Below are 20,380 nucleotides of genomic sequence, written 5' to 3'. Positions count from 1 at the left end.
AGGAAAGAAGTGTCAGAAATTTGGCTTGTTAAGCTTGACTGGCAGAAGTGAATTGTTTACTTTGTGTAGAAAGAGTATAAACCATCTACAATAATTGCTTTATGAAAAAATTCTGAATTTGGAACAAGAAATAATTTATTTGGCCTTTGAATAATTTTTATAGGAGCTATATATCTGATCTATATTATTATCCATTTGAACTTATAACACCTTTTGGTATATATGTTACTTTATTTTATAATTTAATATACCCTCAAAACAGATAGAACAAGAAGCCAGCAATGGACGAGAGGGATAGGAGTGATTTGCCCTGATACCTGTATATTCCTCCCTTATGATATTTTTGTCCTTCATCAGTACAGAATCTTGTAATAGAATCTTCCTATCATAAATGAGATCTTTATCTCATTGTATTAAATCTGTTTGAGTTTTCTTACATTTAGAATGTGCCTGTAAGCAAGAATTTGTTTGATTCCTTCAATTCATGCATGATGCACAGCATATATTTTTTTGGCATTTTTAAACTAATAGAGATGAGGAAGAGTTATGTGTGCTCTTTTGCTTCTTCTTTGAGCATCAAGAAAGGATGTCAGTCTTGTCTGCCCCAGATGTTTGCTGCAGGTCTGTGCAATTAGACTTGCATAATGTGCACTGAAAGCATGTGGTAAATTTTGTGGGCATAATATTACTCTGTTGAAAATGGCATTACCATGAAGATAAGACACATTTCCCATTTGAACTTACTCCACTCCCTATTTATTTTAATGGAAAAAACCTGAATGAAATATTGTCTTCCCCATGCATGGAACATGCCATTTTTACTTCTCCTGCTTGTTCCTTCTCCCATTTCCACCTCAATTCTACTTTCCATAGTATAAAATTGGTGTCAAGGTTCCGATAGACAGAAACAAATAAAGCAGAACTCTGAGGCTTGGAAATTCTTCAAAGAACATGTTTATTAGTTACAAAGTATCGGCACGTCAAAAGTGAAACCAAGTCTGAAGACACACGTAACAATTCCCCAATACAAAGTTAAGAAATTCCACCTCTAAACCTATGCAAGCAACTACGTTCTCCAATACATCTTCTTGGTGGGCTTGCAGTCTCGGGAGCAACTGATGACCTTGGTTCCCATGGGACAAAAGAATACTTTGACTAGCCAAGCACCTGGCAATCCCCCCCCTTCCCCCTTTCTATGTGTCAACCAAAAATGAATAGGGAAAATGGCTACAGCCACATTCATTTTTAAAGTTGACGGTTGTAATTTGCATAGTTAATAGCCCTGCAGATTAGGTGGGTGGCAGAAACTATAAGAACAAATGGATTTGAATGTTTTGAATGCCCAGCTTTTAAAATTTAAAATGGAATAGAACCAAACGGTAACAACAGAAATATTACTATTTTCTTACTTATATACAGGCATCCAAATGACCCGTCATTATACATATAAAGAATGTGCTTCCAAGATGAGTTTTTGTTTGTGAAATAGCAATACTCTATTCTCCTGCCTGCTGGATTGGTTGAATTGTCTATCCAAAAGAGTGAAAATACCTGGGAGCATGTGTCTTTTGCAGTAATGGCATGATTAACATTTACCTGGATGACTGAGAATCTCCATAGGCATTTACCCTTGATCTTTGCATTAATATAATAATACAGTACAGGGAAAGAGCAATACATCAAAATGAAGTTATCCACTCTGTCTCTATTGTAATTGTTTTATTTTTTATTTTTATTTTATTTTTTCAGATCCTGAACACATCAAATGTATCTCAGGCTGTCACTCTGTTTTATGTGGTGAGAAATGAAAGTACAGTTTTAAATGGCACAGTTTCAAGCAACCTTCTTAATCAGCTTTCAGCCGAACTGGTGGGATTCTATCTTACTTTCCCACCATTAACTATTGCTGAAGGTAAGTCTTCTTTTTTATTGTTCTATTTTTATTTTATTAAAAAAAAAACTAAAATACAAATATACAAAATACAATACAAAAATATTAATTAAAATACAAAAATTCAAAACTTCAAAAAAAATTTAAAAAAAAAAACCAGAAGAAAACACAAAACAAACAAGACATTAAAATGCATTGAAAAAACCCTAACACGTATATACATATTATCCCTCCTAGTGGCTAACTGATTAATATATTGCAACAATATTAGTTTCCCACCCCTTGTGAAAGAGGCCCATTTTTAAAAAAAACTATTAAATCTATTGCAAGTTATTAGCCTATCATCTATATACTATATTAATGACCAAATAGTTAGCAAGAAGAACAATGATAAAAAGGCAAGATTAAAGTTTCAAAATCCTCTCTTCGGAACTGTTACTTTAATCTCGGGGTCCCCAACCCCTGGGCTGTGACCCACTACCAGGCGGCAGCCTGTTGGGAATCAGGTGATTGAAATGGTGGGGGAGCGCATGAAGCTTCATTTGTATGTGTGGGGCTTAGGTTGTGTGCACTGCTGCCAGTCCATGGAACCAAAAAGGTTGGGGACCCCTGTTGTAATCAACTCGTAGAAAATTTACCAAGGCATCTCATCTACGTCAAGTTGGCCCAAAAGATAACAGTCATTCATCCTGGATCAAATATCCACGTTTTTCACACTCCCCTAATACTTGGTAATCATTCATATTACATGAGGTTTCAGGAGGTGATAATCCCTTGCTGGCCTTGGCTGATCCCATAAAGGAGAGTAGGACTTCATTTGTCCTTCAAATAGTAGAGCTGCAGCTAGATTGTTAAAAATATATTCTGGGGAAAGGACCAATCCATTTTCATATGCTGCCCAAAAAAACTACACGGACAGAATCAAAAAATCACTAAGAGGTGAGTTCAGCTCAAGAACATATTTACTAATAACGGATAGGCTATTTGGAAATATTTAGTATTTAAGAACCATTGATTTAGTTTGCTTCAAATAACAAATGTTAGTTTACTTTGCCAACCATCTTTCCTTAAAAGGGAAGATGGGGAAAATCTCTATTTAAAATGCATCTGAAAAGAAAGACTAAAAGGGCTTAATAAAATTAGGTAGTACCAGTTCACCAGACTGGTTTCCAAAGTATGTCATGAGGTCATGAAATGACTACTCAGTATAGTCACTTTGCTGGCAATCAATTTTTTTATAAACATTTAACAATAGATTTAAAAGAACAATATGTATTATTCTAATCAAGTGACTTATTTTGTTACAAAATAAACTGTGAGTTGGATCCATTTCTGTCCATTTGTTGATGGAACAAATTTGTCCTACTCTTTCAACCCTTATATCCATGCTTTAACTCTGCTTCTAAGCACTATCATAGTCCATTTTTGAAGAAAAAAAAGTTCACCAATTTTTTTTCTTTCTTTTGGAACTGAATAGTCAAAATAAGGTAGAATCAACAATGCTAGTAAGAAATGAAGCAGGGAAAACGGGTAAAAATAGCATCAAAGTGAATGGGGAGAAGCAGGGCAATGTATAAGGAAATAGATAGAGAGACAGTAAAAAAAACAGGTAAAGGCGTGGAAAGAAAGCAGTTGCAAAGTATTGGGAAAATGTGAAAGGGAAATTAAGGAACCAAATGTTTTTGTAACAGGTGAATTGGGAATGAATAGAGCTGGCAAATGAGAGTAAGAGGCTGCATTTGTTGAACTCTAGATAAAGCTTGTGAGTGGTATTACATGCTGTTATTTTTTCTTTGTTACAGAGTATGCACAAAATCACATTTTACAAGGCCTCATGCAAAATTCTGTGAGGTAGAACTTCTTGACCACATGCACTGTAACATAAAAAGCTGAAGCTTCAGGGAGAATAATAAACAAGTTTAAAAATGCAAGAGTGGTTTTATCTTAAACATGGCATTGAAGGAAAATCCTTCAGAAAGTGTACCTTTTCGTGTTTCTTTTCATTATATTGCAGGCCTCGCCTGTTCTTTCACATAGTTACTTTTTTTTTTTTGCTTTTTTGCTAGTTGTCTCATAAATTTGAAGAGCATGCAAGGTTCATGATTTCTCTTCTGTAAATATCAATCTAGAAAGAGCTTATTAATTTTCTACTGCATAATTTTAATTTATTGTGTAAAAGCACTGAGCACTTTCAAACTATGTCATTTCCCTTTAGGCTGTAAAATCTCCTTCATACATGATTTAAAAAGTCATAAATAGAATAAAATTGCTGTAGTGAAATTTACTTTTGATAATTGATTGCTCAAAAAAATATGTTTCTTCTTACATGGCATATGTGAATGTTGGCAAATCAGTGTACCTATCTTTTAAATTAAAATGCTATTAATGTTGCATTAATGTATTAATGAATAAATTAGCATTTATTTTGGATATATTATCTGTATGGATATGTATTGTAACTACAGTTACGGGTCTGTTGACTGTGCACATCAGCTTTAACTAATCCAGATTGCAATTTTCATCTTCCCCAGCATGGCCAAAATATGTAGATGGTACCAATTTGGAAAATAGTTATTTATTGCATTTTACTTGTATATTATAACCTGCCCCCAATCTTGAAGGGCTCTTTGTGGCTTAGAGAAACCACAGAATAAATCATACCCCAAGGTAGATGTTCTCATTCAGTCAATCAGGGATTAAAGCTCATCAAAAGGATACAATTTAAATTTCTTGGTAGAATATTCACAAGTAGGGAGCTATATGAAGCTTCATACAGAAAGATATTTGAAATTGGAGCTGCTGCAGAGGAGGCCTGTTGCTTAGTTTAAATATCTTCCCCTTGTTTAGTGACTGCAATCCATTCCTTAAGTCAAAAGAAAAATATTGTTAAGCAAAATGGTTGCTAAGTGGACACATGTCTCTGAGGGAGAAAGAAATGCTGTAAAGATCCCTGGTTGTTGTTGCTCCCCATTCAAAATTGTCTCCTACAATGACCTTATGCCTGATAAATTTTCTTTCTCCCCCCCCCTTTTTTTTTTGCCCCTCGCAAGGTATAGAAATTGCTTAATAAGACTATTTCTTTTTGAAGCTGCTTTTCTGTGCAACATAGTGCTTCCCTAAATTTGCTAACATTTCACAGTGAAGGTTTTGGTAGTTATGCACACAAAATTTGGTCCATCACGCGAGCATGTGCATGATGCAAATGGGGTGGGGCTAGTGCTTGCATGATATTTGCTAGCCCTGCCCCATTCTTGTGCACAGTATCCCGTTTTTGTGCCTTGCGACGCAGCGGCAGCCTCTTTTTGCACCCTGCGACGCGGTGTCCTGTTTTTGCGCCCCGCAGCTGCAGCGCTAGCACAAGTCAGAGTGTGCACACACACATGCGCACACTGGCCAGCCTGTCCCGCGGCCTGGTGGCCAGCAGCCCACGGCCCACTACTGGCCCACGGCCCACAGGTTGGGGACCCCTGCTGTAGAAGACCTGCCTGGAGGGGAGAGTAAATTCGGGTCTGTATGAGCATTCTTCTGACTAGTTTTATAATATCTTTTGTCTTTTCAAGAGGTATTTACAAATCATATGGGGAAAATAGGAGTCAGGAATATCAGGTTTGCCATCTTAAATGATACATAAAAAAGGTGGAATACAATATGAGAGAAATAAATAACTCTATTGTGAGAAAAATATATTCTGAAGTTTGAGTAAAATAACCTTGAACATGTATACATAATTTGTAGTTGTGAATCCAGAATATTAAAACCACTATAATGGGGTTCATGTAGGCATATGAGGTAGTACCTTGGGACCCCCTATTACAATCTAGAAGGGGGTCTTAAAATCTTCTCACAAACACTTGGCCATTTTTCTCCAGAATACTCTCTTGTTCACTCATTTTTCAGAGAAGAGGCATGTGGCAGTCCCATTCCTTGAGCAGTTTGACCTGGCAAGAAGACATACAATGAAGAAAGAAATATTTCGTTCAAAAGAAAGAGTTTCTTTATTTCTTTTTCTTTTGTATATAATAAACTCAATGACCTAGAAAAAATTAGAAGGAAGAAAAAAGAAGAAATGAACAATTGTTTTCTGGAAAGGTTGATTTTAGTTACTATTAATTCAAGAACTAATTGCTCCCTCAGCTCCAGGATCTCTCACAGTTTCATAGAGACAAGATCTCAATGAATGTAATAAGGCAGTGGTCCCCAACCCCTGGTCCGTGGACCGGTACTGGGCTGCGGCATGCCAACAACTGGTCCACACAAACAAGCAAAGGCCCATCCTTGGGATACAGGCAACATACAAAACCACACACTCTCCGGTCTGCAGAAAAACCTTTCTCCATGGAACTGGTCCCTGGTGCCCAAAAGGTTGGGGACCTCTTTAATAAGGAATCTAAATGGCTGCAAATTTTACTAATCCTAACTTGTGCCTAAATTTATAAATGTAGCCCTGTTGCTTTTGTTTTGGGGAAATCTACTTTTCCCCTTCCTTGCTTTCAGTTGCTTCTGCAGGAGAAAACTCAAACCCCAAAAGACTCCTTTAAAAAAAATCACCTGAAAGAAAGAAACTATTTTTCTGATTGGCCACTGGACATGATTTTCCCTGACTTCTGTTGTCTATGCCCATCACTGGATGAACAGAATAGTTGACTTTTCTTTAACCCGTTGAACTGGTTTTTGAGTGGAATTTTCCCACCTTCACTATAATAACAGTTTAGTTGTCTTTTCTTTTTACAGTTACCCAAAACCTGATTAGCAAATTCTGAAGGGAAGTATGACTTCAGTTTACAGTATATGCCAGATAAGAGAAGGAATTATTTACATACGGGGCTTGATTTCTAAAGAACACCAACTCAAATATTTTCTCCGGTGCACAATTTATAATGTAACCTTATAAAATTTATTTGGAAAGTACGGATGATCTGTGTGATTTTCCCTTTGTATGTGTTCTTGACTATCTGATTTTGCAGCTTATTGAGACATTTAGAAATAAGGAATACTTGCTTGGGATTCCTGGTAAGAAAACAAAACTAACATTTTGCAGAAGAAACTTTTGGCACAGCACAAGAAAAAGAATTTGGAAAATGTGAAGCTAGTTGAGTAATTGATTGCTTTGTTTCCTGTTTTATTTTAAAGCACTGGAATATCCAAATCTCGATACTTCAGAAGCAACTAGAGATTACTGGGTGATTACAGGTAAAGGTTTGGGTTTTTTTAGACAGCATTTTCCTAATTTTCATACATTTAATTTTTTTTCACATGAGAGAACCTTGACACTATGAGGACTGTTAAAATGAGTGCAATATCTGCCGTTTTAGGTTACTTAGTAAAATATTAAATAGTCTGAGACTTCTGTAAATTATTGCCTTATTCAGTTAGTTCTTTGAAAAAACAACCATGAATTTCATATCCAAAAATAAGATGCCCCAAATTTACAAGTTTCAGAATCTTAACGAAAATAATGAGGTATAATTACAAAGTGCTGATTTATAAATACATATTGGCCATATATACACCTGGCTGTCTCATAGCAACATACTTACACTGTTCTTCTCAGCACGCATATGAGAAAGGTTGATTTTTCCCTGTTAGATCTCCTTTTTCAATAATCTCCTCCTACATACCAAACAACTCTACCAGTGGTTGATTTCCTGAGAAAATCCAATTTGTCTAACAGAATAAAAGACACATTATTGGAAAAATACATGTGGGATTTGGTTTTTTTGTTTTTTTGTTTCTTCTTTTGCTAAATCCTAGAACACAGTAGTTAAGAAAACATGAATGTTCTCAGTATGCATGGTTAACTATGCAAGTTGCATATTTTTTCTGCTTAAGAAAGTAAGAATATGGAACAATATTTTTTTTCTGTAATGCAACTATGCTTTGGCATAATTCATTCATGTTGCAGTTTTGTAGACAAATGTAGAATTTTCTAAATCTGCAGGTTTTGTACAGCTGTGCTTTGGTTTAAATTACTTCCATAGAGAACATTTATTTCCTGAATTTAAAAAAAAAACTTTGTTATGCAGCTGATTACTTCCAATTTGTTTGGGCTGCAACATAAATAGAACTCTTTCAAGTATTGAGTGTTTTTTTTAATGTACAATGTTCAGTATAGTATAGGAACTGTACATGTATATAGGTACTGTTAATTATTTCACAGTGACCTTTAACAGTTGTGACTACCCATGAGAACATTTTGTTCATATTTTTATGATCATTTTTAACATAGCAATTCATTTTTTTATTGTAATTGTCATGTGTTCATAATTTACAAGGATGGTCTCTACATGGAAATCAATATTTAAATCATATATTTAACAATAATTAAAGTAAAATGATGCTAATAAAACAACTATTTAACCTTTTAGAGCACAAGTGTAGGTTAAAAAGTATATAATCTTCCAATAATAAGATTAGCTGTAAAATAGTATAAGCTACTGTCCATATTAGGATTTGTGGAATTTCCTTCCAAGCTATTTTTCAATAAAAACTTTTTACAGATATATGGTAGAATTAAGATATATTTTAAAAGCCCAATTAAAGGTCACACAATATTTTGACACATGTACAGGCCCGATGCTGTATTGAATATTGTACATAAAAAAAATCACACAACACTTAGAAGTGTTGAAAGAATTTTTTTTTAACTATACATGTTTATATATCTTTAACTCACTGCTGCAGTACATGTTTTCCTTCAATTTTTGTAGTTATACTGGGAGTTGACACTACATTGCTGGGGGTGAATAACCAAAGTTTTGCAAGACTCATGGAGCAACGTTTAGCCCCACTGTTCATGATGACTCATCAGCAAGAAAGACGATTTAAACGAGCCACTACTATTGACAGCTTTACTGTTCAGGTAGAGTCAAGAACTAAAGATAATTCTTAAGTTTCTCTCAGTTGCAGTGTTTTTGTATGATTTGAGGGTATCAACCAGAAACCTCATATTGTAGTGAAGACTATGACAAATTTAAGGTTTATCTGTCCATTTTATTATAAATTTTGGTAGGTTAAAATTAGAACAACTCAACAGTTGTTTTTTTTCTCCTTCTCTTGGTTCAAGAATGAGACCTGTGGAAGTATGAAGGTATTCTAGATTTGGGGGAGGACTTTCCCCAATTATTCTTCCCCTCCATTAGTTGGTTATCTGATTTGTACATGGTTGCATAAAAAGAAAATCTAAGAGCAGGATTAAGATCTTGTTATTTGGTGCGAACCTCAGTGTCTGATCTGTTTTGTTTGGAGCAGAATTTATGAAGCACCAAGAAGCTGGAATCACTCAGATTAATTTAGTACCTAGAAACTGGAAATTTGAGAGGAATGTAAATAAATTTGTAGAGGGCTATTATGTGAACATAGAGCAAGTGTCTTTTAAGAGAACAGCGAAAGTTCTGCTTATCCTGAAAGGTGAAAAGAGTAGGCATACAATGCAAATCCTGGTGTTTAGGTGGTTTATACTCCTGTGTACTATAAAGACAAATTGTGTATGTTTATTTTTGGTTCATCCATGTTTCCTATAAATGAACTAATCTAGCCAGGTTTTGTTTGTGAGCTTTCTGCCAAGGAAATCAATTCCTGAACAAAGAGTTAGTGTCTGGAATACTGAGATTTGTAGCCCTATCTATGTATAACTTGTCAATATGGGATACAAACAAGTTCCCACTGGTATTTCTGAACTACGGTAAATAACTTCCTTCTGAATATTCATGAATATTGCAAATTTAATTGAAAATGTAATTTAAATTTACAAGCCTATTTACAAATTAATGTTGTCTTTTGCAGGATACAGAAATGAGTGTATTAACATTATAGATGTAATTGCTTCCTAAGTTCTTTATTTGTGTGGTTTTTGTTTCTTTTTTAAGATGGTAAAAATGCAGCGAATTCCAGGTCCCCGGGAGCCTGCTGAATTGACTTACTATATTTTATACAATGGGAAACCTTTATTGGGCACAATAGCTGCTAAACGTTTGACTACAGTTGATTCACAAAGGATGGCCTTGACTCTAGGATATGTTGTTCAAGTACAAGCTGATCGTAAGAAATATTCTCTTTGCTTCCCTCTTCCTCTTTTAGTTATAATTAATTATAATCCTTATGATTGTTATGAAAATGTAGCGGAAACCTAGTGCTGTGGTTTATTAAAAATGTTATCTTCTGTAGTTGCTTAGTTGCTTTTTGAATACTATATCACATTTTTTAGAACAGTAACATGTGGAAGAGCTTTCTGAGAATATAGCATGTATGCATAAATACGTGTGAGAATAGGTTATTTGTGAGATAATTTACACTGGCCTTTGTATTAAAGGAAGTGTAAGCATACCGTAATATTAGCCTAGGTGAAGAATTAAAAGAAATCTTAGATTCAGCCTGTTTCAAATGTGGTAAATGTGACATGAACTGTACAAATGTATTAGTCTTAGTTCTGGATTGCATTGTCTACTTTCAAGCTGCCTTAGTGACTTCTTGCCTGCTGCTTGTGTTGTGATTTTTTTTTAGATTTACCGTATCTAATTTTTAAGAAATTGATAGATGAGAAGCTGCATGCTGTTATAGTTGGTAGTAAAAGATATGTGGTTTATATAACAACAACATTCCATATCCTGCTCATTTCTTAGACGTCAATTTGGATTGTCAACATCTTGTCTTACTGAAGCAAGAGATGAATGATTTTGAGAAGCTATGTACCTTCTTTGCTCTTTTCTTTATTTAAGCAAGCAGAAAAGCAAGCCACCTACAGTATATCTGTTCTTAACCACAACAATTATCTAGAATGTTCTGCAGCTTTTTGTTATGTACAAAGTGAAAAAGAGTAATGAATGGTTAAAATAAGCTAGCATGTGAAATTGTTTGAAATTGGTATCTTGTCCTTGCCTATTTGGAAACTGTTAACCACACTTGTTTATCACAGTTCCTATGAGAAACATAAGAGGAGTATATAGATAACTGAATAACCACTCTTATAGACAGTACTCGCTGGTATAAAAGAGGACAAAGTGGTTAATAAAACAGATGAATATCTGATCTTGTTAAGCTAAAATTCTAATACTCTGAAGTAGGTCAAGATATCTTCTCCAGAGCAAGACGCTTTTAAATTACAGTTAAGCTTTGTCTGTAGTTTTGTCAAGATTGAAATTATGTATATTCATTGTAGATAAAAAAAGAAGTGTATGATAAATTATTCTGACATTGCAGATAATCTCTGTGTTTATTTCCACATATTACAATGTAGTCTAGATTGCAGAATATAATGTATTCTGGAATGCATTCAGTTAGTATTGTGGAGTTTGCAACCAGGAAAAATAGTAAACTTTGACACAAATGAGAATAAAAATAATTGCTCACTAATATGTTCCCACATTGGACCCAGTAGAAATAGGAACTGCTTTATATAAAATAGACTATTGAACTAAGTATTATTTATGCAGACTATTAATATCTCACCCAGATTCCTTTTGCTTACCTGTGTATTGATTTTTTTTTACAGTAGTGTTAGCACTTGGTTAAGCTACATACGTTTGATGCTTTTTTATGTATTTATATATTTTTATGTAATTAGGACTATTATATTTTCAGAGACTTGGAGTTCTTTTCATAATAGTTGAAAATAATAAGGCAATAAAAATAATTAGAATACTAATATGTTTATCATCTCTATAGATGTTAAGTGCAGGTAAAACCCATTTCAAATCAGTTGGAGAATAGAAATATTGTGAAAACATCTGCATATAATAGTATAGCAATATTTCTTTTTAGTTTATGTTTGTTGATTTCAGAGTACATATGGAAGTCAAATAAAATGAAGCACTATGCATCCTTCTTTCACAGATCACTGAGTAAAGAAATCCCTAATTCTGTGTGCCTTAATCTCAGATAGTGATCTTCAGATTCCTAAATTATGCTAAATTGTTTCCTTAACAACTACCAAGTTCTGCTGTTCCAAGCAATCTGTAAATTTCCAGTCAGATGACTGAAACATGATTTTATGCTGACATTTAGCAGATTAACCAGTCTATAATGTTTAGGATCCATTTTTTTTTCTTTTTTAAACATAGCCATCACAGTGGCCTACCCTCACTCTGTCTGGATTTCAGCTGTAGTCGTGGTAAAAAGAGCCAAACATAAAATTGTTAAATAAGCTTGAATAGTTGACCATGCAGGTACTTTCAGTTTTTTTTTCATATAGTAAACTCATGGAAAGCACACATTAGCTTTCCAGTTGAAAATGCATAGAAGAATGCTGCTGCCAATCAAATTTGGTGGACAGTTTATACTGTGGAACATTTGTTTTTGAAGTCTCTTGTATCACTGTTACATGCATTTCAGTTTATGTCCTAAAAGATGGCTTTTGCGATCAATTTTAGCCATGCTGATAATGTTGCTTTGCCTTTAGAAATCATGTTAATGACAGTGGAGGATTTAAAACTATTCTAATAATGCTAAAATTGATTTTTCCCCTGTAACAGACTAATTTCACCTGTTTGAAAAGGTATATTTAAAAATAGTGGAAGAAAAACCTAGTAGTAAAACTCACTTTTAATACACTTTTTGACCACTTTAGGTCAAAAAGAAGCCCAAAGGTATGTTTTGAGTATTAGTGTACAACATTCCCCATTTTTAGATGCTAAGAGCACTTTTCAGACTGGTTGCTTATTTGTCAGATATCTTCATACTGAAGCACCAACAACTTTTACTCTGGGCAGAGTTAATACTATGCCATAAATAATTTTATCAGTAACTTTACAACACTAGAGAGATTTTAATTTAAAAATTACAATATATTGGTAGCCTCTAACAATAGAAGACTCTTGCACATATTCCTGTAATATATTCTATATTTATAATATGCTAGTGCTATGCTTTTTTGTATAAATGTCTAAATAAAACTGATGCTATTGAATATAATTGTGGGTGAGGGGCAATCTATTTCTTGATGATAGATCATACAGTAGTTGGTATCTTAGGGAAAACCTCCTCTCAAAGGTTTTCAGTTAACATAGGAAAAAAAATCTGACTGAACTAGTAGACTAACCTTTTTTAAACCGACATTCTCGTGATGCATTGTGAGACTAGCAGCCAAGAATTGCAGTTCCAGTTCATCTGGAAGGATTTTAGATTGGAGAAGGCTAGAGAAAAAATTATTCAGTCAAATAGATCATTACTCTGATTCATTACAAGTAAACTTTATAAGTTCATTTCTTTTCTTTTCACTTGATGTATGCAGCTGTAGTTAAAAACCCACCCAACAATTTATGGATCATTGCAGCAGTGTTGGCTCCCATAGCAGTTGTTACAGTCATCATCCTTATCATCACAGCTGTTCTATGCAGGAAGAACAAAAATGACTTCAAGGCAGACACCATGATGAACTTGCCACAAAGAGCCAAGGTAGGCTATTTTCATCCTGGGCTCAGTTATATGAATTTGTTTCTTCAGACTTACGTTCTTCATCCATCTGTGCAAGATGAGTTAATTGTGCTGTGTTTAGACAAGTTTTACCAAAGCATTAATCTGTGTTCAAAGACAGATTGAAACCATTCCTACTGACAGGAATTAACATGATTGAGATCCAAAAAGATCCTGTTTGTTTTTGATAATTGGATGAAAATGAGGTAAATATAGGCTTATTAAGTCTCTCTAATTCAGGGGTGTCAAACTGCTGGCCTGTGGGCCGGACACATCATCCGGAAGCCGCACCCACCCCATTGCCGGCAATGGCAAAACTGTCCTGATACGTTGCGTGACGTCACGTGACGTCGCAAGTTTGACATGTCTGCTCTAAGAATTCTATATTTTATTCTGTGTCCTTTTGTTTCAAATCATAGAAAGTGAAAGGTATTTTTTAGTTAATCTCCATATCTTTAAAACTAGAAGCAGTGCTAAACTTCAGAGTTCCCCAACTCATCCCACTCCTCACCAGTGGTCACTCGGAGAATTGCAAGTAATGGACAATATCAAATGGACCTTGTATATTGATACTATTAAGACTTACTCATTAAAGCATCTTTTCATTCTGTTTTTTTACTTTACAAGTGAATTTTGTAATAGGGAGATAGGCATGTACAAGGCATCACATACTTGTTTTATTATTTCTGTATCAAAATTTTGGTTGAATAAATTATAGTTAGTTTAATATGCAGACAGAAGCAAACACTATTTTATTTCCATTGTAATGATGGTGCTATATACATATACTGTATATGTGTGTTCTACATTGAAGTATAAATGTATATATATTGAAGTAAGTACAGATAGTCCTCAAATTATGACCACAATCGAGCCCATAATTTATGTGAGAAATTTAAGTGAGTTTTGCCCCATTTTACGATTTTTCTTGCCACATTTGTTAAGTGAATCATTGCAGTTCTTAAATTAGTAACATGGTTGTTAAATGAATCTGATGACTTTGCTTGTCAGAAAGTCGCAAAAGAGGATCACATGACTCCGGGACACTGCAACTGTCATAAATGTGAGTCAGTTGTCAAGCCTCAGTTGTCAAGCCTCGCATGTAAATCACATGACCATGGGGAAGCTGAATGGTTATAAGTGTAAAAAATGGCCATAAGTCACTTTTTTCAGTGCCGTTGTAACTTCAGATGGTCACTAAATGAACTGTTGTAAGTTGAGGACTACCTGTATCGATGCTGGGCAGCATACATGATTCACAGTCCACCACCACAAAATGTCACATGGATGCTTGTCAACTTTCTTTTCCTTTCTAGTTCTCTAAAGCTGCATATTACTTATTTGGAGTAAGCTAAAAATATATTACCCATGTATTACAGTCTAAAAACTATAAATAAATCCAGAATATTAGGATAGAAAAATTGCAAAGAAATACAAACATTTATTCATTTGTTGAATCAACATGTCAAACCAAGCTAGTTTCTCCATTCCAAAATCATGAATAAAATCTATTGGTCAATATCTAGATTCATAGTGTGGATTTCAAATTCTGAAGTAAGTGGTTTTTTTAATATCTACTAATTGAATTTAGGGCAATTGGATTCATTTTTCTAAAAAAAAAATCCTTCAATGGTTATTAAAATAAATTTAAACCTTCTCTTTCATAATAATACCTAAAATAATTTATGTATAAAACAAAGATTGAGGTTAAAATCTGACAATGCAGTTTTTATTTTATTTTAGTAAAGAAATAGTAGAAATTTTAGTAGAAGACCAGTAGCTTAATTAGATCAAGATTATATTTAGTTATTACTATCTTAAGATGATATACTTTGTTTTAAAGTTTCAGAAATATGACATTTGAACAAATGCAGGAGAGATCCCCTCTTCCACAACATACTGTGACTTTACAGTGATATACAGTGACATTAATATTATCTTTTAAGTATCAAAGCACATTGTAATTGGAAGATGTAAGAGATCTGACAAATTGAGAGACCCAGATAGATTATATTTTGATAAATTGCAACTCTCCTCTCCATTGTGTTAGTTATGGCTCCCCTTTTGCTTTAAAACTGAGTAGCAACTGTGTTTATGTATGTAAGCAAAATTCAGACTATGATGGGGATGTCCTAACCTTTTATTCCTGCACTATTCCTGAATGGCATTGCCCCATAGGTTGCCCCTACAGTAGCTCTGAGGAGGGGAATCCTTTCATTCATGAAAATGTCTCCCATCTGAAGCATTTTCTTATAGATTCCTCTGATTTCTGTGCTGTAGTATTAATATTGATTAATGAAATCAGTGTTACATTTTCTTTTCATTTTAATGTGCTTAGAACATTGACTTCTTATAAAAGGAAAGTAGCTAGCTTTTAATATAAAAGTTTTGCAGTGTAAATAGTGAATAATATTGCACATCATATTTAAATATGCTCTGTATTATTTGAATAGCTTTTTTTTTTTAAAGAGATGCCTGATATTCCTTGCAACCCTGCTGGATGAAAAATCTGATTTGCAATAGGATTTCTTTATTGTTTTAAAATCCTGTTTGTTGCTGCTTATATTTTGAATATGGATGTTAACGTTTCGGTGCATTATTTTTAAGAATGCGTGATCCAGGTTTGTGATGAGAAATCTCCATCGTTTGTGTTGCTTGCAGTGCTGTGGAATATCTGTTTTCCTTGCCCAGCTTGCTCTGATTTCAGGTCTCAGAGGGGAACACGGTGCACAGAGCTGCGTAATCAGTCCTGTATTCCTGCTGCTAACACAGCAGCTCTTTGCACAGAAGGTCTGCCTACTGGACCATTTCATAAAAATCCTCCCTCAGTGAATGGATCTAAGCAGTTCATTAAACCTTTAGATTAAACACTGCAGTGCATGGCAACCAAGAGGAGAAAGGTTTTATTGCACTTCTGAGGCTGCACTGTTAAGGAGAGCTCCTTCAAGGAATCCAGACAAATGACTGTCATTTGAGAAAGATCAGTGGCTTTTTGAAAAAGAGTGCAGCATCTTGAGAATACTTTGACTTCTTTACCATCTTCATTGATTTTGCTTCAAATGACCTAACTACAAAATGGGGGGAAAGTGAGGGGTTTTTTTTTCCACAGAAGAATCAATGCATATATGTATTTCTCTTCTTTTTATATTTGTTGAAAATGAGCATAGCCAATTTTAGTTTTTCCCACGATGCAAGATGAATATGATAAAAAAATGAATTATTTAATCTGAGTGCTCTGGAACTCTTTTTATTTTTAATATTTTGACTTCATTACTATAACAGTGCATCCTTTGTTCCTTTTAATTAATAGCATCAATTTACAGCTAATGGTTTCAGATTTGAAACTTGAGAGGGAATGCCTTACTTTCTGCCAAGTCAGTAAACTTAGACCATTTCAAAATGGTCTGATAGAAACGGCTGCAACAGTTGGAAGTTGGAATGAAAATAAAAACCAGGGGAAAAAATAGCTTCTTTTGAAACAAGAAATAGAGCAGTTCTAGCCAATTAATAATTTATCTACCAGTCCATTAGATTCTCTCCACATCCTGCTGTGATGCCTCATTGTGGTGGGGAAGGGGTGTTCCTGGGAAGAATGAGCAAGAGCACTGAAATGTATGCCAAGAATATATGATCCCAACAGAGTTGCCCAAAGGGCGAAGGTCCTACTAGTTTTGCAGCTAAAGGAAGGAGACATCTATTGGGGCAGCAGCAATATAGGAAGATGCTGGAGGTGGATTATCACTTTAAGTATATTTTTATAGTGTGTGGAAAAGGCAATGCTAAAAATCACTGCTTTATTTTACCAAGAAAATACATGGATAGACAAGAAAAAGTAATTGATAATATCAAGTCAGATAATAAGTCATTGGCAGTTCCCTCCCTCCCATCCAGGACATAGCAAAGAAGTGCTGCTTGAACAGGGTCCGTAAGATTATCTGGGACACTACACATCCTCTTCACGACCTGTTTTCCTTGTTACTTTCTGGGAGGAGGCTTCGTGGTATCCGAAGCAGAACATCCAGATTCAGCCAGAGTTTCATTCCATACAGCATTAATCTTGCGAACTCTCAAGCTTCCTCCTTCCGTTATATATTCAAGATGGACAATATTTAATATTTATTGCTACGTATATGTAGGGATGTGGGTCTATACATATGTTGTTCATAGTATGTTTAGGTGTGTGTCATGTATGTGTTTCACTTTGAGAGCGGGCAACCAAATTTTATTTTTGATGTGTGCCATTATGCCCACAGTATAAAAATGACAATAAAGGTTATCTTATCTTAGCTTAGCTTATCTTAGCTTATCTTAGCTTATCTTAGTCCCTCGAGCTGGATAGCTATCAGTATGCTGTTGAGGAAGAGTTGAGGATCTTTCAAAGTACAAATAGTGTTTATAAAATGGTGAGATTAAAGCCGTTGGGATGTTTTTTTTCTGATGTTGGCATGCAGGAAAAGAAAACTAAAAACTGTAAAGACAGGATAATAGTGGAATATAAATTTAAGAAGCATTAACACTGGAAAGCTCAACATAGCGAAAAATGAAACAACTAACATTGATATTTTACACATCAGCATGAAATGGACTGGAATTGGGTGCTTTCAGTCAGAAGAACACACTGTTACTACTCAGGGCAGAAAAAACAAAAAAGGAACAATGTTGTTTCATGGTTAAGAAGGATGTAGCTATAGCAGTTCTTGGGTGTAATGCAATTGGTATAATATTAATTAGATTTCATGGACAATCCTTTAATATGACCATTATCTAAGTTTGTGCTTCAACTACTGATGCAGGTGAAGAGGAAAGTTGAGTTTTATGGTCATGTTCAATTTAAAAGGTGAATAAGATGTGCTGCTTGTGATTGGAGATTGGAATGCCAAAATTGGAAACAGTATAGAGGAAAATGTAGTTGGACAGTATGGCCTAGAAAACAGAAATGAAGCGGAACGATTTAATAGTTTCTGCCAATCCAGTGATTTCTTCATTACTAATGCAGTCTTTTAGCAACCAAAAGTTGTTTATGTACATGGACATCCGCAGATGGAGTACACAGAACTCAAATTGACTTTATTACTGGCACACAGAAGTGGAAGAGCTCAATTATAACAGCAAAGATGTGGCTAAAGCTGATTGTAAAGATATAAATAGAAATTGACCGAGAAAAACAAGGGAAGGCTACTAAAAGATTTCCAAACTCAGAGATGTTTATCTGAAATTATTATGCTAAAGTATTCCAATGGAGAGATAGTAACTAATTCAAAGAAGATAAAAGAAAGATTCGAAGAAAGAGTACCGTATACTGAAATTCTGTACAATAGAGTTAGCTATATTCAAGATCTCTTAGAAGGTATTTTTTACTAGCACAAACCTCTACTATTAGAAGATGAAATTAAATCAGGTCAGAAGGTTACAGGAATTAATGGAATATCTGTAAAAATATAGCAAGCAACAGAATCAGCGAAGTTCTAATTAAACTATGTCCACAGGAGGGCAATAGAGTGGCCCGCAGATTGGAAGAGATTACTACATACCCCAACCAAAAAACAGGACACTTAACAGAATGTCCAAACTGTTGGACAATATATAATACTTAAGATCATTCCACACACATTAGAGTCCTACATGGAAAGGGAGATGCCAGCTGTTCAAGATGCTTTGGAAAAGGCTGAGAAACAAGAGACATTATTTGCTAATATATGCTGGATAATTAAGAAAGGCCAGAAATATCAAAATTATGTAATATATACTTCATTGATTATAGATGATTACAATATTATATTATTTTGTTATAATATATTAATAATTATATTATGTGTTAATAATCTACAATTAGATTCAGAGTCTAAGACTGGTAGAAATTTAATAATTCAAATCCTAACCAAAAACTTAACAATTCTTAAGGTAGTGTCTAGAAATAAAGGCAGATTAAAGCAGGGGGGCTTTCTGTAAAATCAGATGTTCAGGTCCGATAAAATAAATTTCCAGATATTGAAGAAGTCCTTTAGGTATTACTCTGAGGACTCTAGTCACAATTGGTATAACAAGAGAGTTCTTTTTCCATAAGCGTTCAACTTTGATCTTAGTATGGCATAATTTTTTTCCAATTGTTTTTCTTCAATCCTAGCATCATTTGGAATACCAACATCAGTGAAATAGATTTCCTTCTTTTCAGTAATTGCTATATCAGGCATGTTATGAAAAAGATGCCTATTTGGATCTTAAAATCTCATACGATTTTAATGTGCTCATTTTCCAAAAAAAATTCTCAACGTGATGGCTGCAGTGGCAATGTTTCCAGTGAATAATTTTGGCAACTCAGTCATGACACTGATTGTAGTCAGTTTGTGAATTTTTGCTGTAGCCACTGGTCAAATGGTCAATTGTTTCATCCTTTTTACTACAAGGGCAACATTTGCTATTGTTTTGTGACATGTTAAATTTTAGAAATAGTCTTTCTTTAGGTTGGTAAAGAAGTGAGACAAAGCTGTTCAGTCTCCCCTTACATATTGAATTTACAAGCTGAATATATACGGAGGGAAGCTGAATTAGATAAATACAAGACTTCTAAAATTGGAGGTGGAAACATCAATAATCTGTGCTGTGTTAATGATACAACGCTGATAGCTGAAGATGCAAGTAATATGGAGGTTCTAGTCAAAGAGTACAGTGAAAACATGTGTTTGAGATTAAATATACCAAACTAATGACAAGTACAGAAACCAGCTTTAGAATTAACAGTGAGGATACTGGATGGCTTCTGCCTTTTAGGATTGATTTAAGGAGTCAAGAAACATGTCACATAATAGAACGTGGTAGGTTAGCACTGAAGGTCTTTATCTGGATATCTTTTCAGATGTTATGCATTTATAGCTCCAAAGTTTAGAACTGCAGGCAATTGTTTTCCCTGGGACACTCTGGAAATGAAAATTGAAGTAGGATAAGAAAGAATATTGATGCATTTGAACTTTGGCGATGGACAAGACTCCTGAGAATACTATGGATAGCCAAGAAAACAAATAAATGGATCATATAATAAATGAATCCAGTGTTCTTGAGACACAAATCACTAGGCTCAAATTATCT

The 20,380-nt window shown here is 34.5% G+C and overlaps 1 protein-coding gene across 1 annotated transcript in view; it reads left to right on the top strand.

The window, feature by feature from the left end:
• Nucleotides 1-20,380, top strand: part of KIAA1549L (KIAA1549 like) — a 90,929-nt gene that overhangs the window by 10,025 nt on the left and 60,524 nt on the right. Inside the window, exons 6-10 of the mRNA XM_029287125.1 lie at nt 1,750-1,912; nt 7,022-7,081; nt 8,599-8,750; nt 9,757-9,928; nt 13,116-13,279. Coding sequence (XP_029142958.1) covers nt 1,750-1,912; nt 7,022-7,081; nt 8,599-8,750; nt 9,757-9,928; nt 13,116-13,279 — 711 coding nt within the window. The remainder of the gene's footprint in view (nt 1-1,749; nt 1,913-7,021; nt 7,082-8,598; nt 8,751-9,756; nt 9,929-13,115; nt 13,280-20,380) is intronic.

The sequence above is a fragment of the Protobothrops mucrosquamatus genome, unplaced genomic scaffold (assembly GCF_001527695.2).
Source record: "Protobothrops mucrosquamatus isolate PMUCROS unplaced genomic scaffold, P.Mucros_1.0 scaffold_19, whole genome shotgun sequence".
NCBI lineage: Eukaryota > Metazoa > Chordata > Lepidosauria > Squamata > Viperidae > Protobothrops > Protobothrops mucrosquamatus.
The sequence above is the reverse complement of the archived record's forward strand: the minus strand, read 5'-3'. Positions and strand labels throughout refer to the sequence as shown.